The 27,383-nt window shown below is 30.4% G+C and overlaps 1 protein-coding gene and 1 long non-coding RNA gene across 2 annotated transcripts in view; both read left to right on the top strand.

Annotated features, from left to right (window-relative positions):
* The window catches only part of LOC143042988 (uncharacterized), a 28,808-nt gene extending 10,082 nt beyond the window's left edge, over positions 1 to 18,726 (top strand). The window contains exons 2-8 of the mRNA XM_076215489.1: positions 10,801 to 10,978; positions 13,046 to 13,149; positions 15,059 to 15,196; positions 15,706 to 15,885; positions 18,051 to 18,154; positions 18,416 to 18,527; positions 18,665 to 18,726. Coding sequence (XP_076071604.1) covers positions 10,801 to 10,978; positions 13,046 to 13,149; positions 15,059 to 15,196; positions 15,706 to 15,885; positions 18,051 to 18,154; positions 18,416 to 18,527; positions 18,665 to 18,726 — 878 coding nt within the window. The remainder of the gene's footprint in view (positions 1 to 10,800; positions 10,979 to 13,045; positions 13,150 to 15,058; positions 15,197 to 15,705; positions 15,886 to 18,050; positions 18,155 to 18,415; positions 18,528 to 18,664) is intronic.
* A 950-nt stretch (positions 18,727 to 19,676) lies between these two features.
* On the top strand, positions 19,677 to 25,580 carry LOC143085343 (uncharacterized). Its single transcript, XR_012981309.1, has 2 exons — positions 19,677 to 19,863; positions 22,814 to 25,580. It is a non-coding gene; the product is annotated as an uncharacterized LOC143085343 (long non-coding RNA).
* Positions 25,581 to 27,383: the final 1,803 nt, after the last annotated feature.

Genomic DNA, 27,383 nt, shown 5'->3' with positions numbered 1-27,383 from the left:
GTTGAATATAGAGTAGGAAGTATTCTGTGCTATTATCATCATCACATTCACAATAAGGCGTTTGAAAGATTGGCCTATTTGGTGGCGGTATTTATTTAATCTATTGTAGTCAGTTCCAAATTCTGAAATGATTCTTTCTATTACTGGATTTGGATAATCAAGTTGATGGGCCTTACAAAAAAACATGTATTAATTGGTGTAGTTCTCTCCCAGTTTTACTTCTAGAGCATCAATTTTGTCGTTTAAGTTTTGTTGCCATCCTTACTGCACTTTTCACACATTGCATTGTACTGATGTTGTAATGATCATTTAAACTGGGGGCCTCCTGTGCTGCATCTTTTGATTACTGGTCTGCTATCTCGTTCGTGTCTTCATTAGTATGGCCTGGGATCCAAGATAGGGATTTCTATAACGTCTGTGATTGTGTCAATGTAGTTAGTTGACTTCCAGTTCTGAGTCAAGATTCCAACAACTGTATGGCTATCACATATGATCTATGTAAACTGTTCTTTAAGTTTGTAAATACAGTCTTCCAAAACCAAATAGGTTATAATCAAAATCTATACTTTTTGTACTTGCCAACAACGAATACCATCGTTCCTTTCTCTGGCTTGCGTATATACATGTAGGTCATATCAGGAGTTTTCATTTTGACATAAGTAACGGTCAGGATTTGTTTAGGCCAACACACTGGATTTTCCTCCACCAGTTCTAAGCCTGATGAAATCGTCAACAATATTTTTGCAGGGTACATCAGTTCTATGCATGTAATAATAAAAAAATAATAACATGTTTACAACTGGTCAATGGAAGAGTTTTATAATGGTAAATACAAAAATAACATAATTTACCTGTACACAATCACAGAATGAAAGATTGAAAATTGTAACAATAGGCGAAAATGTTAAACGCTCTCGAGTTGACATATTTGTAAGATTTTTTTTTTATAGTGATTAAGACTAAAACACAATGTTGACTGCTGTATCCCTATTTGTTGACATTTTTACCTATAGTGTTTTTTTGTTCACACAGTGTTAACAATACCAGGCGTTTTATGCGACTGTCATAAAATTGAGAGAGTTTTCTAGCTATATACCGATTTTGATCCACCATTTTCTACATAAGAAAATATCTATACCAAGTCAGAAATATTTCATTTGTTATCCATTCCATTGATGTGTTTGAGCTTTTAACTTTTGACTCTGTCATTTGATTAGGGAATTTCTTTTTTGAACTTACCTCGCAATTCGGTATTTTTGAAATTTTACGTTTTACTATCCGGACAAGAAATATAACCCACAGTTTCCGTTACCAAAATCTTAACTTACTGAAATATCATTAAAACAACTTTTTCAATCACACACACAGCTCACACACCAATTAGTTTAACAAGGTATAAATAATGATTCGTTCAATACAGTAAATTGGAATTAAGAAACTTTACGAAACTAAGAAGTTTCTAGAAAATTAATCAAAATATTTAAAAATTGGTGATATTGACGATTACAGACTAGTATTAAAGTGGCTCGTGTATGGTTTAATACAAAAAAATATATTTGCCATCTGCATGAAAATACACGATAGTAAAACTTTTACCTATCTTATAGAACAAACATCAATCTAGTACTCATCAAGGATTTGAAAGCATCATATCCACATTTTCATTTTTATTTTCACACTCAGCGAATTAGAAAATTATTCTTTGAATTTTTGACATTGAAGTATCTCATGATACCCGGATTAATTATGTATAGAACAGATTATAGGAATGATTTTTTGTATTACTAGCAAATCTATTCTTTAAGAACCAGTTAATTTCTGGGTTTTTTTTCAATAGTACATGTGTTTACATTTATTTATCACGGTTTCCCCCTTGCGCTTGCGGAGGCCGAACCTATGACGAGAGGTCCCATAGTACAGGTCGATGCATACGGGAAAATATCGACGAATTAGTATCTAGGAAGTTATTTATTCAATTTAATACCGGTTCATTTATGAAAATGTTGGTAATATAAAGAGTTTTCTTTTGATAAAATAATCACGTTCACTTCTTTCAGGAGTAAAACTTAGCTATTCAAGTAAATAAAACATATCATTTTTTTTTAATTTAATATTGAATTTCATATGACACCAAGCTAGGTGTCAGACAAGTATAACTCATATGACACCAAGCTAGGTGTCAGACAAGTATAACATATTCTGTTGGCTGTATGTACATTTCACCAGTTAAGAACCAGTTGTTTCTATTTTACTTCGAGAGCACTTGTGTTTACAATCTTTCATCACGGTTTCCCTCTCACACCATGCAGAGGCCGAAGTTATAACGACTGGTCTCGTAGTTAAGGTCATTGCATACAGAAAAATATCTGCGAATAAGTATCTTGGGAAGTCAACAATTCCATAACGGTACATTTATGAAGATTTTGATAAGAGAAAGAATTTTCTTTTAATGTCATTTTCTAAATTGAATTTAAAGTCTCACATAATGTAATTGACACCCAGCTAAGCGTTTGATAAGTATTAAATATTCTATCTGCATGCAGTATGCATATTTCACATATGACTGACAGACTGGGAAAAAAAATCGGGTTAAATATTTTAATAGTTTTTTAAATAATAATCTAACTGCTTTGAATATATTGTAAAGAATAATCAAATGTTCTTTCTAACTGTTGATTTCTTTTGCCTTTTTGAGGTAGTAGACCTACTATTCAGCTCATTTTCCTTTATCGTAGTATTTCATATTATTAAGTCTGGTAACTGTAGGAATGTATAGTTATAGCAAAGTCCCATAGTTCTCCTTTGATGTACTCAAAAGAGAGTAAGTTAACAGTTCAAGTGTAAGATAAAAAAATTGCATTTAATCATAAGTTCTATAAAGTGATAGGTGTCACACAACTGATCACTAACTTCCACAAAAGTGAAATTTCATAAATAAATGGTTATATTATGATATCAACTATAATGGTTGTCTTTAAAGAACAACTATTTAATAAGATTGTACAACAGAATTTAAGAAAATCTTTTGTTATGAAATTTTGAAAACCTTAGGAATAAGATGAAAGCATGTTAATGTTAGAATAAATGAATACGCATTGTTAAAGGTTCTATATTGAAGTAGAATAGCTGTGATTTCATATTACGACCCCATTCATTATAAAATGCGAATACACCATGTTTGTGCTAAATGTCGTCAATTTTACCCTTATTTACATTTGTTATCTATGTTTTTGAAAGATATATTAGTCCTTATAATACTTATCTCCATAATAACACCAAACATGAATGAGAAATTCCATGTGTTAAGAAAAAACTTATATTTTAGGGATATAAGTCAAATTTCTCAAGTTATTTACAATAAAATGGAATAACATGGCGAAGTTTGTTATTAAGCTTGTGCTATAACAAAACAATAAAATGAACGAAGATATTTCTTTTCAGCAATAGTAACATCCAATCGAGGAGAGTTTACAACATTTATAAAAGGTCCAATTTGTTTAAGTTTCTGTACATGTTATACAGAGGAAAAAAAGGAAAGCACAAAAATAAAAAAAAAATAAAAAAATTCAACAAGAAAACAATTCAGAATCAATGACTATAATAATGGATTACATATTCAGACCTACTTACTAAAAGGTAGACAAACATAATACTACTCTATATTGAGATAACCAAAGGTAATAATTCCATTTATATAGTGATATTAATTCTACATTAGAACATTTTCTACATTTAAAAATGCCAGTACCAAGTCAGGAGTATGACAGTTGTTGTCCATTCGTTAAATGTGTTTTATCATTTGATTTTGCCATTTGATTAGGGACTTTCCGTTTTGAATTTTTCCTCGGACTTTATTTTGTGATTTTACTTTTTAATATATCCATCGTACTCCTAATAATTTAAAATGTAACATGATTTCATAAACAGGCTAACATATCTTTATGGAAAATTGAATAAGGATTAATAGCTTTTTTTCACTCAGACAAAAAAATAACAACATTAAGTTTCCATAGTTTCTCATGATTTATTTTTGGTCCGTCTAACATAAATTAAAGAAAAAATAACTATCCTCTAAGGTCTCGTAGTAGCGTGCTCGCCTTTAGTACACGAGGTCATAGGACCTTAAAACTTGTATTTGATACTTCTCCTCTAGCCAAGCGATATTTAGGAATAAGAGCAAAAAACTGGACGGTTCCAAGTCAGAATTATGTGTCGGGATAGAGTGACATGTCTTCCGGTTAACTTATGAATTACAACGTTGCAATGCAACTCAATTAACATCATATGAAATGTCTAATTAAACGAAGGTTCAATCGAAGGTTGAATATAATTTGTTTAATTAGAAACATCCCTGTCCAAAATTATGTTTTGTTATTTGGTGGTAGTTGAAGTGAAACTATCTTATAGTTTTTAATCTTCAATATATGTTATGTTTAAGAGATAAATTTTAAAGATTGAAAGTTCAACAACAATTTACAACCTTTATGTCCTCAATCGAAGTGGCTGAGATTAATTGGAAAAGCTTAAATTCAATTAACACACTGAAAAGGAGTAGGTTCAGTAAGACCCCTTTTTGGCCCCAAAATATACCAGTTTTAATAAATTGTGAAAATGTAATCTTTAAGCTATATTTTGGAAAGTAAAATGCTTCTGCTAGATAAATATGAGCTGTTTTTGACAATACAATGCAAAAATATTGCGTTCCAGCATTATTAAGTCATGCTAAATTACTGAATTTTAGCATTTTGGTTAATTTTAGGACGGTTTCCGTCTTAAATGAAAGTGACCGCATTCGTGTTCATTCATAATATTGAAAAATAAGTTGTATTTGATGATAATACAAAACATATATAAAGGCTGAGGATGAACACGGATGCGGTCACTTTCATTTTTGACAAAAACCAGCTGAAAAGTGACGTTTTTTGGCATATTTGATAGATTTTTCATATTTAAGCTTGAATCACAGCGTTTTTAATGACTAAATCAGTTAAAATCTTACTCATATACTAATCGAATCAATTGAAATAGACACTTAAATGTTTAAAAAGTGTCAAAAAACTTTCGTTAGATGAACCTGAAATTTGAGGCCAAAATCGGCCCTTACCGGACCTACTTCTTTCATACCAATAGATTTGCTAGTCTAAAGACAGTTTACAGATTAAAAATGACCTGCAGAGCAAATAAGTTGCACTATGTACACAATGTAATGAGTCATTGCCATTTAATATAATTGTAATATACTTGTTGCTCATTGAGATAATTGGTGTAAGGTCTTTAATGAAACCAGTACCTTAGTACTGATATTTCTCTATTATTAAAAGACAAGGTAGATGATCCATATCTTCAATAATAAACTGCGTTAAATCATACACTTAAGGCAATTAAATTTTAGTAAGAGTTTAGAGAATAATGTAATTGTAATTTGACAACAATTACATGTATGTGGGATTATTTAAATCAGACTATACAACAAAAATCCATCAAATCTTCTGTAAAGGTCTTTAAAAAGTATTCCGGATTAAGTTAAAAGCAAGGGCATGTTTGAATAAATGATTATAAATGTATTGTCATGTCCTTACAGGAGGAAATCGTTGCACTCTCATACCATGTTTCTTTAAAAACCAATAATTGTCATTTCACTAAGCCGAAGGAATAAAGGTACATTTACATAATTATTTTTTTGTCCACATCATTACATTATCAATAATTATTCACTTCGAGTATAATTTACTTGGTATATTTCGTAAAGTCTCTGAGGAGGACGCAGTGTTCTTATGTAAACACGCTAACCCCAATTGTCCATTATTAAACTTTAAGGCTCAACAATTGAAGTCACCGTAAACGAAAAAGCTGTGTGTTAAGTACTGAAGGATTTTGACAAAATAACGGATGTAAAAGTCTAGCTATGTAGACATTTTTGTAGTAAAACATATTAGTATATAACACAAATGTTACCTTTTTTGTTAAATATGACATTACATGTACCATTAAACCCTGGATTAGGAAAATAAACGTTTGAAATCTCCAGACAGTTAGTGTTGTCTTGTGACAGTTAATGTTGTCTTGTTTAAATCGAACTTAATAATAATAACTAATATTGGGAATGAGTCTTCGAAATTCATCGATGTCATCAAGTCGAATTGTAAAGGTAGACAAAACCAATATATACCTTACTGGGAAAAAAATAAAAGCTATCAATATTTGTTTAACTAGTTTATAAAAGATACGGACTACAAATATTTGAACACAAGTTTCAATTGTCTTTCTAGTAAAGCACTAGTTTAAACTATAAGAAAAGTTAAGTTTACGCATTGTGTTTTGTGTGTTTATCTTAAATATATAAGGACAAAACGTTTTGATACCCACATTTTAAAAGGAAGTAATTTAAAAAGAATGATTTACTAAGTAATGTGTTATTTGTAGCCGTGGTTTCGTTGTTTAATATAACAACACTTAAAAACAATCATTGTTTCTTTCTGTAGACTTGTTTTTATTATATGTAGACATTAAAAACGGGATAATTAAAAAAAAAAGAGACCTTTAATTTGCAACATGATTATGCGTTTGGGTCACAGTTAACTTAGCAGTAACATACCATCTGCTCTGTTGTATGGTGTTTACATATCTCAATTAATATTTTATGATCGTGTGTGCTCACACTATACGGATTTTGACAGAAGCGTTTTCTAATGCAGAAACTTTTCCAACAAGTTATAAGGAAAAAAAGATTGAATTTGACAGTCCATAAAATGTAGGGTAACTAAATTGGTGGAAAGTTATTTCCCCGGAAACTAACAGTTAATTGATCTAAACATTTTGTATGTGTCTACACTAACTAATGTAATGTTTCTATGTCTTAGATTGTGATTTACCATCTAAGTCGTCTATCTGCTAAGTACCGAACGTGACCGAATCACGATTATGACTGTTTTGCATCAATAAACGACGTGTCTCGGTATTTGTACTTTGAACATGTATGTATTTAGTTATGATGGTTCTTTGTTAGAACGTTTGGATATTATGTTTTGTCTTATGGTTTGGGGTTTGAATTCCTTTTTTTTTGTATATTTCACAAATATGTCTTGTTTGTCAGTATATTCGATTAATCATTTAATTTTCATTCTCCGTGAATTATATATTGTGTTAGCCAAAACAATTATGTCCTCGTCAAAGCATTAATTCAAAATAAACTTTCATGACCGTCATAATCATGATAATTATGTAAACTAGTATTTTGAAAATATTTGTGAATTTTAAAATTTCGTTCCATATAATTCTATAAATTTCGAGATAACATGTGATAATATATGCGTCCCTTTTTGCGGCGTTAATCTACTACTCATGTGACGCTCAGTTTATTGCGTTCTTTGTGAACTTTTATTTCAGGAAGATGTCCGTTGTTGTTCTACTGTTTACATGTTTTAATGTACAGTTGTATGATTTATTAAGGTATTTCTCTTTGTTGGAAGTTCTTTCGCTTGTGTGTAATGTATTCCGGTCACGTAGTGTTGTTATTTAAGTGGTATTTTATACATTGCCATAAAAGCAGGAGGTTGGACTAGCCGAACAACCATCATTACTTTATACATCTGAACATTTGCCTCCAAATGTAACCTTCTGAGTCAGTTCTTATATGACCACCACATGACGGGTCCCACATGTGAAGCAGGAACTGCTAACCCTTCCGGAGCACATATGATCACCCAATTGTCCTACTGGGGTTCGGGTCGGTCAGTCTTTAATCTAACATGTTGTGTTTTGTGAACTGATGTTCGTCTGTTTGTACCATAATGTTAATACTTTATTCTCGCCCTATGAGTTTAAATTGAATTTGGTGTATATCGCTTCTCTTTATCCTTTATTAACCACATTCCTCCGATCTCATTTGACGAGAGACAGTATAATATCGGAGTACAAACAGAATTTTCTTTGTAACAGGGAATTTAAAGTATATTTTGTCACGATACATTTTAGGTAAACACACTTATAATAATAAGATAGAGATAATTTAAGCTGTAGATGTTGCAGCTTTCTATCATTTCAAGCTCTTATGATTTAGTAAGAATAGAATTTATGTAATTGTAAATTTGTCGTGAAAGTTGTTATACCACTATAAACAAACAGTCATTCTAATTGTATGTGCTTCTTTGGTTATTTAAGGAATGACTGTAATATTTTTTCTGTCTATGAAGAAATAACATACAAAATGTGGTAAACACTGAATAACGCGCGTAGCGGGTTATTTAACAGTGTGCACCACATTTTTTATGTTATTTCGAATAGACTGACAAAATACGTAAAAAAAAAGACAAAAGATACGAAACGAAGAATAGACATGCAATAGGTGAAGTTATCGGACCACAGATGAATTATCACGTTGTGATATTAAATGCCGTCACGTGGTGACCCCCTATGAGACCGTATGGGGTTAGTAAGTTTCATATGGGGTTCATGACGCGTTAATGGCGACGTCATCTATTAATGTTGTTGTGTTTCATTGTTTATTTTTCCACAAAACGCCGCCTTACCCCCTATGGATTTTACTAACCCTCTATTGATCCGTATGGGGTCAGTAGCGAACCATATAACTTATAATATACTGATAAACCTTCAGCAAAAAACAATAAAATCGCCGAAAGTTTATATAACACTCTACAACCATGCTATGTACATGTGATGGCTATGGCCTTTGATGCTTCTCGACTTGGAAACATGGACAGCATAAGTTAGAATTCAGATACTGAATTAACAATTGTTCGTATTTTTAAGTTAATATTTGCACATGAAGCATTCATATAAACGTATAATATATTAACGGTTTTTATTTGTTTCGTAAACAAATATATAATAAGACAGTTTTCTGTTGTTATTGTTTTTTTCTATCTTATGTTGTTTTATTATATAATGCAATGCTCATAAGCTTATCATCACTTGGTAAGAAACCTTTTCACACATGTATTTTTCAACGGTTTATGATTACCTCATAAAACCAAATTGTATAAATGAAATAGTATCTATAATTAAATATATTAATCTTGAGTATTGTTAATAACTTTTTTTATTAGGTTCTAAATATTTAAGTTAAGTCTGAAATATACATTTAAACAAAACTCATTTCGGGGCCTTTCATAGCTGACTATACGGTATGGGCTTTGCTCATTGTTGAAGGCCGGACGGTTACCTATAGTTGTTAATTTCTGTGTCATTTTGGTCTCTTGTGGACGGTTGTCTCATTGGCAATCATATCACATCTTCTTTTTTATATCATTTATATTCAAATAAATTTATACAGTAAATCAAAGTTATGCATGACTGCACTCAAAAAGGAGTGTACAACGAATGATCTAACATACATTTCCTTAAAACTATGCCGAATGTCAATCATTACTTAATATGTTAAACTATTTCGATAAGAACAAGTCATGCTCATTACATCGATTGGGAACATCTTTTTTCCAAATGTATCATTCGTTTTTTGTCAACTATAGAATATTGTTCAGCAAAATGTTCGCAGTGAAATGCTGAAGGTTTATGAAATAATTTAATAAATAGGAATACATGCACTCAATTGTTCTTTCTTTCTATAACTTTTGCCTGAAACGATGATATTCCGGATTAGTAAACGTCACTTCCGGTATCAAATGATAGCTGTATTTAGATTTATAATTGTCCAATAATGTTTTTTTATGTTCTTTTCCATTGTATAATTGCAAAAGTGACTACTTCTGGTTCACTCATGCTTACTTAAGTTTGCCAGTTTTCGAGGTCATATATGTCACCACATTTTGCAAAAGAAGTTATGACATTATCATGTTCCAATCAGAAGTAATAATCGATTTACCTTAACAATAAACATTTCGCATGTAATTACTCCTGTAAGCAGTGGTAACAAGTCATTGAAATGTTTCAGACCAAATGTATCATATCTTCATCACAAGAAAACAAACATTTTACACAAGTTATTTTATATATAACTTTAAAAGTGTAATAAAAATGCAAACTAAGTTTAAAAAGTCAAAGTGATAACATGAATTTAACCATTGACGTAGACCTAATTTTCTAATTTAGGACACAAGGTCCTTCACAAAAAGACGTTAGATTGATACGTCTAACAGTTTATGAATTACAAAAACAAAATGCAAAATTTCAGACCAAATACAAATAGGTCTTTCCACAAAAAATTGGAAATATTTTCAAAGGAGGTTTCATCATTTTAATAATTCTTTTTTCATTTTCAGTAAGTTTGCTTTTTTATGTAAAACAATAAAATAAATATTAGCAATTGAAAAGCTTTGTCAAAATAAATGGTATAAAGTATGAATATGCTGTTATATATAGATATTTTTCATTCTTGCTGTCAACTAGTAAGTTTTGTGTTTGGTTATTGTAGTTGTTTCATTTTCAATGAGTTCACTGATGAGTCTTACGTAGACGAAATGCGCGTCTGGCGTACTAAATCATAATCCTGGTACTTTTGATAACTGTTTACTCCCTAAACGACAAAAGTGATCATCTCGGTTGTCAACATTGATACAATTTTACAACGTGAAATGTATATTTATAATGGTTTATAAATTTTGGCATGAACACGAGATAAAGTGTCATTTGGCAATCAATCAATACCCATAACTTCAGAAAATCGTCAATATTGAGCTTAATTCCCGTTTTTGTCATAAAAATATTAAAATCTAATTGAATGGTTCATAAAAAATAGCACAAAACCAAATAGAACTGTTAAACTGACGTCCTCAATATAACCTAAATTGATAATCTTCATTTGTGTTAACTTATTTCTTTTAGAATGTGCATGCACACTGCCAACGGTATTGGATGGAGATATATGGGACAGTAGACGAGGCACTGTTGCAGTTTCAAATAGTAATTTACAATTTTCATCTGGATGGGATGTTTCAGTACTTGCCAAAACTTGGACTATATTCAACTGCATTGAAAGTGACAGCACTCATTGGTTATTTCAGTAAGTCCTTTATAATAACTTCTATAGGAAAGAGTGTGATTAAAACTTTAATATGAGGTAGTTTTAACTTAATTTGTTTATACTTCGTGCAATGGCAGTTTGAGAATCATTTACAACACGCAAATATGTAAAGTAGAAACACTCATATATCATAATCTGCATGATTTATGTCTGTACAATATTTGTAGATTATGACATGCCCTTTTCAATATTGGCCCTGATATCATCCCGAGACTTCCATATCATCGTGAGTCTTTAACAGATGAAACTAAGGACAATATGGATAAAGCCATGTTATGATCTGTTGATCACATATTCAAGTTCTGCATAAAGAATCAAACCAGTCCATTTATAAGTACTAGTATATAGGTAATCTAAAAAGATAAATCTCATTTTCAATAACTTTGTTTCCATTTACTACATACAAATTTATTGTTAAATTTCGTCTTAGTTCTGAATATATATGAATGTGGTAAAACAAAAAACCGAAAAATTGACATCACTGGGGCTAAGTCGATAATTGTTTAATGGACATTATCACTAGTAGCCGTTGTACCAGAATTTAAACAAACACCATCATGATCATTGTTCGCTATTGTCGTTAAGAAAGCAATGACGTCTCGTCATTTGGAATTCGGACACCATAACCAGTAACCACTTTTATTGCCCCGGCCAACATTATGAATTGGACAATTTTGCGGTTAATACACATGCAAAACTTAATGTTCTCGTAACAAATATGTGTTAACTAAATTTAATCCATAAAAGTCATGTTCATGCTGAATTACGGAATCGCCTCTATAAATACCATTAAGGATTTAATTTATGACGTCATTATATGTAAAAACAAAACAGTCTCCACTGTTGATTTCAGGTACTAGAAGTAATATTAAATCAAAGTTATAATTATGTTTACATGGGCGTATTACGTTTCCGCATTTTCGTGCATTAATTTTCCGAAAAAAAATAGATATTACATTTCTTCATTTTTACCTGTATTTCACCTGGAAAAATGGTAATAATGACATATAAGACTTTATCTTATCATAGTATTTTTTCTTAATTTATATTTTATTATGACATAACATAATTCCTGACTATGTGGTATGGGCTTTTCTTATTTTTGAAGGCCGAACGGTGACCTATAGCCATGAAGTCTAAGCAGATTGACACATCGGTAATAGAAATACCTTTTTTGATCATTCACGGGTCTCTTCTTTTCAAATTACTTTAAGGAAGATTGTGTATAAAAAAAAATGTAAGAATTTGTCTGAATCATGACCATTTAATGCAAAATATAATATTGCCAAACAAGTTTCTAATCGGGTTCTCAATAATCTTTAAATTCATACGTTCTCTGGCTTTTTGCGCTTGCTTCACACGTCAATGATGAATCTTGGGTAGACGTAACGCGCTTCTGTCTGTCGTACAAAAAAGTGAACCGTGTATCCATGAAAAGGAGGAGAAGTAATATTTAGTGTGTTTTCCTATTCATTTCAAATAATGGACATTGTTAAATGAAAAAAATCATTTTTTGATTAAGACACACAACTAGCAATTGGTATGAAAATTTATAGAATATATATATAATATGTCATTCTTACAGATCTAGTTCCATAAAACAACTGCTTGTGTGCAATAAATGTTAAATTAAGATTAAAGTCTTTGTAATTAGATATTTTATTACTTTCATAACGCTTTTATGTTGCAATTTTCGTATCGTTTTCGAATAATAATAGTAGATGTCAGAAAAATTAGAACACGATTTTAACTAAATAATACAAAACAAAACAATTGATCTAGAGTGGAAATGTGTACGTTATAGAAAAAAAAACAAGTATTATTAAGTTTTTTAGTGGTGCACTTCAAGTATACATGTATTTAACATATCTAATCTTGAAATCAATCACTGATTGAATTTAACATATATGTATTGATGTTCTCCTTACTATGGTGCATTGTTCATTCCTCAATACTTTCTAGTACATGCATACTATTATTAAATGTCGGTTATGGATGATTATTTGTGTTGTTTTAATCTTCATAATGACCGACCTATACTTACAGGAGTACCAACAGTGAAGAAATTTATGGACCTAAATACTACGGATTTTATTGTGTGAGATACATTAAAATAACAGACTACAGTTATTATTATTATCTTGATTCCGGTGAGTATACATATATTTTTGTTGTACTCCATGTTTTCGTTCTTCTTTGTTAGGTCCTTCACCAGAGTACATCTAGATGATTAATTGTAGTGATTTGTACTCTTCGATCTTGTTATCTGTTTAGAGTATTCCGACCTTCGAATTCGTGTTTTCTCTTTTAATAATGTTTTATTTCTTTTTAATTAGTATCATAATGGAGATTGATTCCACAACAGCATTAAGTTAGCTACGTTATTCCTGCACGTTGGCAACTCATCTTATAGTGATTGCACCTACTACTTCATTAAGTGAGATATCATACTCTAATGTTGAAATATAAAAATGAGAGGCTTTTTTTTATCTGGAAAACATTGTTTTAGATGAGACACAGAGTTGAAAAGTGTCTCTTTTATAAAATGATATGTAAACAAGTCCATTTTGTTTTTATAGATTTGTATCTTTCGAAATAGCTGACTTCATACAGGAACTTCTTAGGAAGAAAAGAAGCAATATCCTTTAACTCTACTCTCCGCGATATAGATGATGTTCTTTCACTAAACAATACAAAATTTGGTGAATACGTTGAACGCATCTATCCCATTTAACTAGAGATAAAAGATACAACAGAAACAGTTAAGTCGGCCTCATATCTTGACTTACATCTCGAAATTGACAATGAGGGTCGATTAAAAACAAAACTTTAGAACAGAAGAGATGATTTCAGCTTTCGAATTGTGAAATTTCCATTTCTAAATAATTACATTAGATGTATGTTTCATTATAATACGTTATTTTGATTGGCTAACAAGCAATCTCGTGATATTCCTTAATCAATTGCATTACACAATGCAACTTTTTATTCATGATGACACGAGGTCCCACAATAAAGTGCACAGTTTAATGAAATAAAAACTTGATAAAAGGCGTGTTTTCATGATCCTATAGATAAAATGTAATTATAAGTATTGAATGCTTTTTTTATAACTTTATAGGGTTGTAAAAGCGTTGACCGTGCGCACATTTTTAGTATGAAGCGCTTGCGCACTTCATACAAAATGTACTTCGGTCAACGCTTTTACACCCCAATAAATTTACAAAAAAGAGCATTCAATTCTTAAGTAGCAATTTTCCAACAGCACCTGCATACGGTGTATATATCTCCAAATTGCTACGATATTCCCGTGCTTGCATTTCCTAACATGATTTTCTTGATAGAGTGTTGTTGCTCACAAGAGTTCCAAATGGTGAAGTTGTAATCATCACTTCGTTAATTTTAAGGACGCCATCACGAGTTGGTTGACCGTTATGGAATGACCGTTTCACAAATGATATCAGAAATGTTCCTTACGTCTTAAATGGCGTTGTCAGTTTATTTTCGATTTATGAGTTTGACTGTCCCTCTTGTATTTTTCGTCCCGCTTTTATATGCAATATTTTTCATCCTGAAACCACCAGCCAAAAAAAATCGATCCAATGTTAGTTTATGCTTGACCATTGGATTTTCACACTGTGTTTGTATAAGGGATCAGTAACATAAAATGCTGTTATTTGATCAACTCATTGACAACAGAACAAATATTAGTATTGTATAAGACAAATGACGTGCAAAAGAGAGGCGAAAGACACCAATAGAACATTCTTACTGATAAAGTCGAAAACAAACTTACAATTCCATTGCTAAAAAAGAAGAAAAAGGCCAAAAGAGACAAACAACATTTTACGAAACACAGAACACTAAAGACTAGACTATAATGAAAACGATCTTTGAAATTTCATTTTAAAACATTTTACATTGTTATTAATTTTTATTGTGTGAATGTGTGTTTAAATGAAAACCGTGTTTTATCAGTGAAGCTAAAGATTCATACGAAGAAACTTGAAATTTTTATTTACGTCAGTTTACATTTAAGCTATATTTGTCTATTTCTAGATATGGAAGTTAACGCAGCCGATACCAGGATAAGTTTTATTGAAGAATCTATTGTAAATGCTGGAGTAACATTAAGTTCAGTATGTAATCCAACCTCCGGACCAAGCCCTGAGGAATTCCATGTTTTAGTGAAAAAGGGTACGTTTTCACCCTTTATATTCATTCAGTCATTTGCTTTCAAGTTGGTGTTGTTCACTTGATCGTTAGCCTCAGAAGAAATAGTTGTTTTGAAACCAATCAACCGATGATTTACAAAATGTTTGAGGCTCTTATTTTTTTCGTTAATTCTGCTTGTTATAAACCTTTTTCTACCTTACTATACCTACACTTTATTTTACAATATTTGCAGGTATTAGCACTTTTCTTTGTTTCTATATTTAGCAATATAATAAAATTTATAAATCCGTATTGTCTTATATTAAGTCAAAATTTCAACAATAAAAAATGATAAAAGGAGACAAAGATCGTGAATTTATTTAGTTTTTATTATTTTTTTCAGAGGTAAACAATCGTGATTTTTAAAATATAATAGTTTACAAGGTTACGACTGTTAATTTATACAAAACTGTTAAGCATGCTATAGGCATGTAGATACATCAATTACACAAACCTTATACTAAGTCAGTGAATGTTATGTTTTTTTCCAGATCATCAGGCAGACGTTAAGCAATGGTTCCCTGATGCGCTGCTTGGAGTTTACGCTTACACAGTGACAGATGCATCATCCTCCGTTTTTTGTGGTTCTGGTTCTGTATGGGATGCTTGTACAAATAGAACAACGATTTCATATAATTATACTCAATGTAGTACACCAATGTTTGGCTCTAGTAAGTATTCTAAAGTTTGGAAAATCTCAGCATTTGTCAAGTTGCAGACTTTGTGAATTTGACTGTCCCTTTGGTATCTTTCGTCCCTCTTCAAAAGTTCTCATTTTGACATAACAAAATTAATGGACGTGTCACGACTTCAATATTACAGCGAATTTTTAATAGATAGATTTGTGCAATTGTACCAATCTTTTTAGACACGATTAATTTTATCCAAATACATACTCTGTTCTTGTTTTGATCTATTTATCTGGAAGCGAATCTGTTGATTGATACTCCCGAAATGTCTTAAGCACTTTGTTTGGTATCTAACGTTAATTTGTTCTCATTGGATCCTTATGCAGCAGAGTTGAAACCTTATTTTGGTTTGTTATTAACAGCCACTGTTTAGTTCTTATTGTTTAGTCACTGTCGATAATTAGCTCGTCTCTTCTACTGGTTTTGTGTTTATATTGTTTTCATATGCATATTGGACATGGTTAAAACACATTATCGAGACACCAAATTCATGAAAAGATCGTTCTAGAACAAACATATGTGCTTCTTATTTTTCTCTATGTATTGTTTGAAAAAAGATTACCTTTCAATTTGGCGTATTTGTTGTCTTATATTTTATCTATTTTTTTTAATGTATACTATTCATGTATAATTTTAGTTGTGCTTGATTGTTAAATATGCATTTCGATCTTAGCATTTGGCGTTGGAAGAGTTCCAATAATAAGTTTGAACATTGCATGTGAGTTTTTAAGAACAGAAACACGAAAGTCAAATAATGCATCGTGTTATTTTTTTCTTTCTTGATAAGCTTCGTAAAATATTTCTTAAAAGGCATTCTCTTAATCCTATGAAGCCGATTGATAATTTTTCTGACCTGTTATTAACAAGAGTATGCTTTTAGATAATTCACTTGTGGTTTATTTTATCTCAGTTCAATACTGACCAAAAATTAATTATGACATCAACTTTTCTTGCTTTCTTCTGAATTTTCTTTTGTGACGTCACGAAAAAGGCGATAATGCCTGATATCGTAACAAAGAGAGAACACATACCTTTACAGATTATACGAAAAGAAGAAATAACAGCATTTATAATTTGAATGTTTAAAACGATCGATGAACCTCGCGTTTAAACTTGTGAGTTGAACTTCCTCGAGTTGAGAAATATCGTACACGTAGCTCATCCGATGCAGTAGTAGATTAAATATTTTTGAGTGTGAATATATTGTGTGCTTTAAAAAGTTATAGTTCAGTACACATATATCTTCAAAATATAGAATACTTGAATGTAAATGGCACTTTTAAAGTTGATATAAAAAACACCTTATCAATAAAAGAAACCCCATCTCTCATACAAGCTGAATGAAAAATAAAACTAGGAATCGATATTGAAGCCGAAAAATTGGAGTTTCTTTTTTTAGTCTCCATTTACTTATAACCGATGATCCCACATTAAGGGATTTCAATGTAGATTACTCCATAGAATTCTAGGAACAGATACTTTACTTATGAAATGTGAAACAGGACCGTGCACTTTTTTTTTAATTTTATTAACAGACACGAAAGAAACATCTATATATCTCTTTTTTGAATGTGGAGATATTCGAACATTCTGGTTTAACTTTTTTCAAAAATTGGAAGGGTTATGTTAAATAATTTTTACCCATCTTGAATGATACTATATCATGTATTTAAAGATATCCTTAATACATGTATTCCGATATTGAAAATATATATTTTCTTATGTCTAGTAAGATTTACAGTCCCAATTGTGATTGATGCAATTGAATGGCTTATATATTTTTAAAGGATTAACATGGTCTTTATAAGTTGTGTTTTACACATAAATCATCAGAATAAAAGAAAATGGTCAGAAATTGATACTAATTTTAAGAAATAAAGTTCAACTGTACCGTTTTATAGACTTAGTATTCTATAATTTGTAAAAATTATGGTTAACCATATATCTATGAGTTATTGCAAAGTTTTTAGTGTACATCTGTATTTGTAGATAAGATTTGGGAATGGTAGGAAAATAAAATATATATTAAAAAAAAGTTGCATTTACCGTGCTTAATTGATAATGTTTTGTAAAGTTCCTGTTACAACTGTTATTTTGCTTATTTTTAATTCAATCTGAATGACAATATAGTATTTCTTTGATTGCAGCCGATGGTGAGTTTTACGCTACAAAATACGTAACTTCTGGATCTACTAGTTATGTAATCATTATCAATGTAGACTCTACGACAAGTACAAGATTCACCTGTTTGGTAATTATATTAATAGGCTCTTTGTCGTCACAATAATTACATTTTGAAATGTCAAAAGCCAAACTATGTGAATTTTCAATGCAAGTTTCGAGATAAAAATATTCACGGATACTATAACCAACATAAAAAAGTTTTAACTATTCTTTTGTTACGCCAAGACGAATGTTAATACATAACAACCTTTCACTTTAATGGCAAGCAGTTAGGTTTAAAAATTCCGGCTAGATATTTGTATAACTATTTTATGTAAAATAATTTTAGGCTGTATCAGGTTCTTCGGTCAGCTCAAATCCAGGAAGCTGTGTAAAGGGACAGTCCGCCACTACAAAGACGTCAGATCCAGCAAGTGTTGTAATATCGTTATCAGCTTACGGTAGGCAATATTTAATGTCAACATATACATAGTTAGATCATTAATGGTTTTAAGGTTTTGTTCTATTGGTATTCCCATTCTCATAAGTTCAACTATTTTAATTTTACCAGTACATTTTTTCTGCATCCTTCTTACAGAACAGAGACGAGAGAAGGATGATATCAAGGGGACATTCAAAACTCATATAGAGATCAATTGACAACGCAAAGGCCAAACATTAAAACAGTGAATAAGACAGGAAATGACAAACAAGTAAAAAACAGGGGTGATCGTGTTTCATCGTGTAAACAAAACATTGCACTTAGATCCAAGTATTACAACTATAATGCATAGTTTATATGACAATTATAATATATTGCAATCATACATCATACATACAAGGGTCCAATATTGGTTTTGAATTACTAATAAACAAATTTGAGGAACAGTTGAAAGATGATTTGTACAGAATTCGGAGATATAAACATACATTTCTTTTTATCATATGTAATTATGACAACGAAGAATGTCATTTTCAACGACATATTTGTCTATTTTATTACATCCGATTCGTATATGGCTATTTTATATCAGTTTTATTATAGCAAATCTTCAGAATTTTTTTTTATATTTTATTCCTGTTTGAGTAGCATCCCCATTTTGGACGATTTGATACTTATTTCATTTACCAGTTGAAAGTTTTTATAGACATATAAAGTGCATACTTTTAGATTTGGTCTAACTCTTATGTACATGTGTTTCTGTGTGTATTACTATTTGTATGTTTCATTTGATATTTACAATAATTTAATATATGTGTGTCTTTTTCTCTTCCAGAAACATGTCGTAAGTAAATCATGAATTTTATTTCTGTTTTCATCATCTTTTATGTAAATAAAAATGTCATAAGAAATATTCTAGTAAACTTTAAAAGATTTACGTTTATAGATTTGCGCAATTTGAACAATATTACCAACATATAACTTACTTGAAATTTTCATGTAAAACACATACCTTCAAGATATTATTATTCCTTTATTAAGATTAACATTTGTTGAACATTTTTAAGTGTATTTGTTTTAATAATATACCCAATTTTTGAACTTTTTTTCAAACCATTTCTCTAATTTGTGCATATTTAGAACTTCTTTTACTTTTTATACAGCATTTACGTCAGCGTCGGCGGCACCCTCCTCATCTAATGTTGGAATTATAGTTGGCGTAGTTGTTGTACTAATCCTTTTAATAGCGGGAGCTATTGGTGGATTTATATTTTACCATAAATATAAGAAAAAACCGTTCCCATGGCAAAAATCAAAAGTACAGAATGGATCGGAGGAAAATGCCGAAAAACCAGGTAAATGATATATCAAATTACAAACGTGCATATTAACAATGTACCAAATAAGTAATTGCTGAAAAGTTGTTTACAAATTTAAATTCTGAAATTCGAGTTTCTTTAAAAATTAAAAAAAAATAATTGTAAAAAGCATTCATGCATTTTAAAGCTTAATACTTGGCCGATAATCTAAGTTAAGTAAAACTGTTCTTCTGTCAACAATTGATAGATTAAGGTTCTGACGGTAAGAAATAAATTGGACATAACTTGTTATGATTGAATAATAGAAGGACCATTACCTTATACGTTAAAGTGACAGTAGCCATTGAAGATCACAGAACATCAAATTATGATTCGTTAAAAAAAATTTGACCACTGAAATCAATTAATCGATATTGACCAGGAATCATTAATTTATTTTCACATATATCAATTCATTTAAACCAAAAACTAATTGTCATTTTTAAATTATAGTGTTTGAACATATTTTTCAAATAGCTTTTTCATTTACTGTCACAAGTTGTATCAATCAGTAATAAACTAAGAATTCAAACATTTGATTCCAATAATATCAAACCTTACCATTGTTAATAATTAGTTAATAAATCACGTTTATGGACAATTCTTCATTAGATGGATCGTCCACTGAAAGAAATAACAGACGTAGTATTATATTTGCATCCACCATAGGTAACATAAGTATTGTTGAGGATCACCAAGTTTACCCTTTTGTATTCCATTACCTTATTATGTGTTACATGTATTAGTTGACACGAAATATGATCTGTGTACTCCTTTTATTTGTTGTATGTGTTCTTTGTTTACTAAAAGTGTAGACGTGTTATTAATTCCGTTTGTACAACAGTAGAAGAGTTTGATGTTGTGTTTGTAAAAGATGTAAATATATACTTTGTAGTAAATAACGAAAGACTAATATTTGTGGGATCATGTTACGACATGGTCAGTAGGACTACCTTCCGTGGTAAAGTAACACATATATATATTTCAATTCGGTGGACAAACAAAACCAAAGCATAGTATGACAACACTGTTCGTTTAGAACTAAAAAGGGCAGCTGGGTCATATACACTTTTGTTTAACAATTCCTTCGTTGGTCATATTTACTTAATTAAGTTTTCTTTTCAAATGAATATTTCCACTGAATTTCCCCTACTTCTTTTTTTAAAATATATCTACAAGGATATGTTTATTGTTTTTACAAAGAAATTTCTGTGTATTTTTTGTAAAGAAACGAATCTCTGTTCGCATTTATTTATTTCTCAAAAATTGCATGCAGAGTTAGATTAATATAGGTTCTTTTGGTCATGTTGTGACTAATGAAGCAACTCCATATGTATTACTGGTTTTGTGTTGAAGTAGGTATGAGCCCACTTTCAGTTATTGTAAATTTTAATATAGGATCAATGCATTCCTCCTAACTTATTTAATTAGTAAAATTATAGATTAAAAAGTTCAAAAGCAAGTCTATTTTCGGTCAACACATTTACTCAATTAAGTTTATTACTAATTGAAGATGAATAAGTAATTACAAAATTAATGTAATTTTTAATCCAAAAAGACGATGATTCCAAGACTAATGGCGTTAGGGTGTGAGTAAATGTAAGCATATTGAATATTGAATTAAATCATCATTTTAGCATGAATGGTTATAGTAATAACAGTATCAGTTTCTGCTAATGAAGTAAATCGATGGAAACTAATTGGACTAAATTAAAAAAAAATATGAACGTGTATAACATGTAGAACAGATAAACTGAAGATGTTTTTTACATTTATTTCATAGTAAGGTTTAAAGCAGATATTGACACTGTTTTTCACTGTTTATCAGCTTGTTTAAGTGTGGCATTTCAATATGCCTTATAATTAATCCATAAACATCAGATAGAACACCTTCATTTTATACAGCTCTTGCATTTTCGCACTGCCTGAGGTATTATATATTTTATAGAAAAAAAAACATATCACAACAGTTTTTGTTATTTAAAAGCACAATATTATAGGGCTTTGGTTCTGACCTGTTTTGGTCTACACAAAAACGTGACCTATAATTACTGTTGTTAATGTCTATGTCAGTTGATCTCTTAAGAAGACTGTTTTCTCATTTGCAGTAATACCACATCTTCTTTTCATATCGTAAAGCTTAATATTTTAAAACCTTAATGTACTACGACTAGCCATTAGATGTGATATTCTTATCCTAGCAGAACATATGTATTCCCTTTATATCATTTTTAATATATTGTGTTTTTGGTATTTGGTACTAATAATAGATATAAAATCGTCTATAATTCATTAATACGGTAGATAAAAACAAAATATTTAAGATCTTCCTCAATCACGTCAATGCAAAAAGTTAAATCACAAAAATACTGAATTCCTAGGAAAATTCAAAACCGAAAGTCTCTAATCAAATAGCAAAATCTGAATCTCAAACACATCAAACGCATGGATAACAACTGTCATATTCCTGACTTGGTACAGACATTTTCTCATGTAGAAAATGGTGGGTTAAACCTTGTGTTATAGTTAGCAAATTGTTGTTAGACGTACAATGTCTAACTTCAAAGGGCTCGTAACAAACATCGTATTGAATAACGGGTTTTCAACAATAGTCACATGATACTTTCGGGAACACACATTTTAGCCCAGTAATGATTTAGTTTTAGTAAACTGAATTAAAATCAAAATCAAACGCAACTAATTTGCATTTTTACATTGTTTTTATCTAGTCTTTAAAATATGTTACAATTATATATATAAAAAAATGTATTTGGTATTGTTGTTCACATGCATAATATTTGTGAACGGTAGGTCTAAACTACGTTCAAATGACATACTATACCAGTTACACTTCAATAAACTTGTATTGTAGATGTTCAAAAACTTGCGTAAGTATTGTAATGATCTGAAACAATATAATTTCACTCTTAATAATATATGTTTACAGCGATCGACCCATCATCTCCAAAGGTCGTAGTTGATATACAGACGCCCAAGGAAAAGAATAACTCGCTTCCACCTATAGAAAAACCAGGGCCACCTCTGGATGAAAATAAAAATCAACCACCACTACCATCAATTACAAGAACATAAAGTCGAGATAGAATGCAAATCATAGTATGTGCTCGCCACTTTGTCACATACATCAGTATTAAAAGAAATTGTAATGTGTAACCGAAATGATAAGTAAAAGTTGTTGAAACAGAGCACAGATGAAGACAGTAATATCATCGATATTGTTATTCATTTGTACAATTTGCTTGGTAATAATCTGTTTTTCTGACTGTAGATGTTTAATTCCTATCATTGCCAACGATATATATTTATGTCTTTTTCGTCTTTTATACATGTATTTAAGTTTTTCGTATACCTTCAGTTCACCTATTTCATGTCAATTTATTTTTGTATATCTGATAATTATTGATTGCAATACACCACAATATCATTGTCACAAACCAAATACCGATCTGAGACGTTACCACTTTTTTCAACTCATCGCCTAATGTTAATTTTCAATGTTTATTACATTTCTTCCTCTGGAGGTTTATGTAATCCTGTCAATCAAGATAACGTATATCTTACCTCCTATACCTAACTAGGACTATGATTGGTTAAAACCCACCGCATGGAGGCCGTGTAAACTTCTTAAGGGATTATTAGGCGAGGCATATCTCAATACGATGATAGTGGTAGCAAAACTAACGATTTCAACAGACGACGAAAAGAAAAAAATACGTAAATCTCATCTAAGGCTAACATGTTGTTATTGTTTATTCAATGGAAGTATGTTCTTGGTACTAAGTTCTGAAGACTTAATCACTTTGATTGGACACTAATCTAAATACCACATGTTCAGATAGTCGATAAGATTAATTAATTTCACAGTGTGATTATGATTTAATACGATATATTGGGTGAGTAAATTAAAAGTTTGGATTGGAGCGAGCCTCCCTTTCACCGCATATTGTATTGACTAACCAAATTAATATCGTATTAGGTCTCTAACAAACTGTGTAATTTATATCATTCTTGTTAAACTATGTACATAGGTCAAGTGTAGACATTTATGTACAATATTCACAATAAGACAAAACAAAAAACACAAATCTGAGTTGATCAAAGTTTAATAAATTCTAATTTGTTTTTGAAGTCACCATCTGCTTGTATTTGAAAACATAAGCATTTTTTAAATAAAAAATCATGTTTCTCCAAAGTATTTACATTCTTATATGTAATGAAATACATCGCCAATAGCTTCGGTGTTATATGGAAAACAAATTCTTTCACTTCTACCTATGAACATACAAAGATACAAATCTTTTTTTTTATTATCAAATTCAAATACTGATTTTGTTTCATCATTCTCTAAGCCTTAGTTTTTCAATATATAAAATTGTATAGTTTGTAGCAGTATGCCTTATTACGTTGTGAAATGTTTTACATGTACGCGTGTCCGACGTAGCTAAATTCATATAACCAATATTTTTGACGAAGTTGTTCTGTGTATGATCGTGTATTATTTCAAGGATCATAAGTGTAGATGTAACTTCCATAATACAGCGAAGGAGAAAAATATACACAACACGAATTTTGCATCCATTTGAATAAAGCCATCTTCTCTATGTTCGGGTTGTTGTCTCTTTGAAACATTCCCCATTTCCATTTTCAATTTTATCTCATTTATTTATTTATTTTAAGTTTTTCATAAACATACTGATCATACATGTATAGCCATTGTCATCATTAAATACAGTCATACTGTATTCTAGTCATTTAACTAGCATACAGTGAGACACGCATATTTAGAGATTGTGTATTTGCAATACAACATTATTTTATTATATAATAGTATTCATGAATGCATTAAGAGCCTAAGCAACATGTGTGTACTGTTGTTATTATAAAGCAGGTACTTTAAAAGCTAATTATGTAGATGGTTTAGTCTGAAGAATCAAATAATATAATGCATGTATCAACACATTTATTACCATTTGCATGTAGTGTTTGAGTATGAAAATGTTGCTTTCTCTTTTATTTTTCTATGGTCTATAGTCTATGTTCTTACAATTTTCGTTCCGTTATGTGATTATGACAAATATATCTTTTTAACATGGAGAACATATTGAATTAAATATAGATATTGATGATTAACTGAAATGCATAAAATGCTTAAAACAGTACTGATAACAATGTTAACCGGTTTATTGTCTACTGTGTGAACTGAATACCAACACGACCTACATTAAATTTCTTTTTATAAAGAGAAGAAACTGATTTTAAAGTGCATCATTAGGCTTGTATTGCGTCATTTGTTTTCATGGACATATGATTTTTACACTTTAAACCCTTCATCACGCAAAATTCCCAATCGACTAGTTCTAATTCTACACATGTCTTTCGCCAATATGTGCATTTAGGAATTGCTTGTCTATAAATCGTGAAAAAAGCAATGGCATAATGTTTTACAAAATGTCATCTGATATCTCCAAACAATACATTAAAATGTTGGTGATATTGCACGTTAGCAAAAACATTTCAAATATGTTTGACTTCTTTTATTACCACCTTGATTTTCATTAATGAAGAAACATTGATGCTGAAAACATGATTGTTGACATTTGTATAATTATTGATTTATTTATACACATATTGATCTGTGATATTCTTGTATTTATTTCATACTTATTTTTTAAATAAAAAAAGGAAAAAATAAATCGAGTTATTCCATATTTCTAAAACCTTAGTTGGTTTTTCTATATGAACGGGATTTTGAATAAATAAGCATATTCATCTGCGGAAAAGGATATTCACCGTGCAAAACGTCGCGTGCTTTTCCGTATATGATTTTGGTAAAAAATCGTTTAATGAACAATTGATTTTGGTAAATATTTTCCATTATATACATTTCTCTCCTAATATGGAATAAAACAATTACTGTCTTTTGTTTCTGTGAATATGTGGTTTTATTGGCTTTTGAAAAACTGATATTCACTTCGGACATTGGCCTCAGTGAATATCAGTTTTTCAAAAGTCAATAAAACCACGCATTTACCTCATCAAAAGACAGTTATTGTATATTATTTCATATTCTATGTAGTGACCATTACAAAAGACTTTGTAATATAATTGAGAATAGAAAGGAGGAATTAATAGTATTTCAAAGAGATGACAACCCGATCAATGAGCAGAAAACACCAAAAGGTCACCAATCATTATGGATCAAGATTTAAAACTACCCATATGTTTTTTTAGAGTTTGAATATTTCACAATATGAATAATATTAACAATTAATACTAATTTATTACAAACCGGATGGTAAATGGTATTGAACAAATACTACAAAGTTGTTTTGTTTTGTTATTTTTGTACTGTTTTTTAACACGGCTATTTGGCTATTCAAGTGTTTAAGGCTTACGTTCTAATTGTTCTTTTGATGGTTGTCGCTTTGGTTTTAACTATTATCCTTATAGTTTGACTAATTTCTACGAAATGATGATGACAGCATATTTAATGGACATTTGGTGCCAAAATCGGCAAAGCCTCTCAAAATGAACAATCCAAAATTGTGAAATATATGTATTCTGTCAATTATCAAAACACGATGTTTTAAAGACAGATAATTGATGCAATTGACTATTTTCTGCACTATATTAGCTTTTTTTGCGTTTTAAGCTTCAGTCACGACAGTTTTTGTTCTGATTTTTCGTTCTTTTGTTTGTTTATGTATTTTTATACATTTTTCTATGACCTTCACCTCCGTGTGTATTAAATAAACACAGTTGTATAGTGCTATAAATATTACTTCCATTCATCATTAAGTAAGTTGACAGTTTGCATATATTTAGTATTAAAGTTGAAGAAATACTTGTTTCTACTTCGTTGTGGAGTATAAATTTAATCATGTCGAGATAAATCTGGTGAGTATTTTACTTTTGATCGAAGAACAGGGGGATGGGCCCTTTGTTTCTTTACAATTTAAAAATGTTTAAAAACGGAAATTTTATAAAGTATTATTAGAAATCATTCCAGTACCGTAGTACCAATTATTGAGCTGTTGATACCCTCGGAGACAGATAGTTCACTAGCAGCGGCATCGACCCATAACTGTAAAAACTGAACACAACACGTAATAAATGTTATGCTTCCTAAGCGCTACTCGGGATTCACATGTACCTTTATTAGGAACTCTCAAAGTCGATTATTTGAAAGCCAGGAATTTACAATGTATCTATAGGAGTCGAAACATTTGAGGAGCTCATATATATGAACAGAAAGTTACTAGTCTAAACAAATGGTCAAATCAGTTTGATATTATTTTTGTTTGGGGGAGTTCAAATCTTAGTTCCTTTATAATTTATTCATTCATAAACGGTCAGTTTTAGAGATTTGATATAACTTATGACCCAAAGAACTGACAACTGAGATGATGATACCTTCGGCGACTGATAGACTACCACTAGACGTAATTATTGAAAACAACATGTATAATTTATTACTGAAAAATTATTACACCAGG

This window comes from Mytilus galloprovincialis, chromosome 8, assembly GCF_965363235.1.
Source record: "Mytilus galloprovincialis chromosome 8, xbMytGall1.hap1.1, whole genome shotgun sequence".
In the NCBI taxonomy this organism is placed as follows: Eukaryota; Metazoa; Mollusca; class Bivalvia; order Mytilida; family Mytilidae; genus Mytilus; species Mytilus galloprovincialis.
The sequence above is the reverse complement of the archived record's forward strand: the minus strand, read 5'-3'. Positions and strand labels throughout refer to the sequence as shown.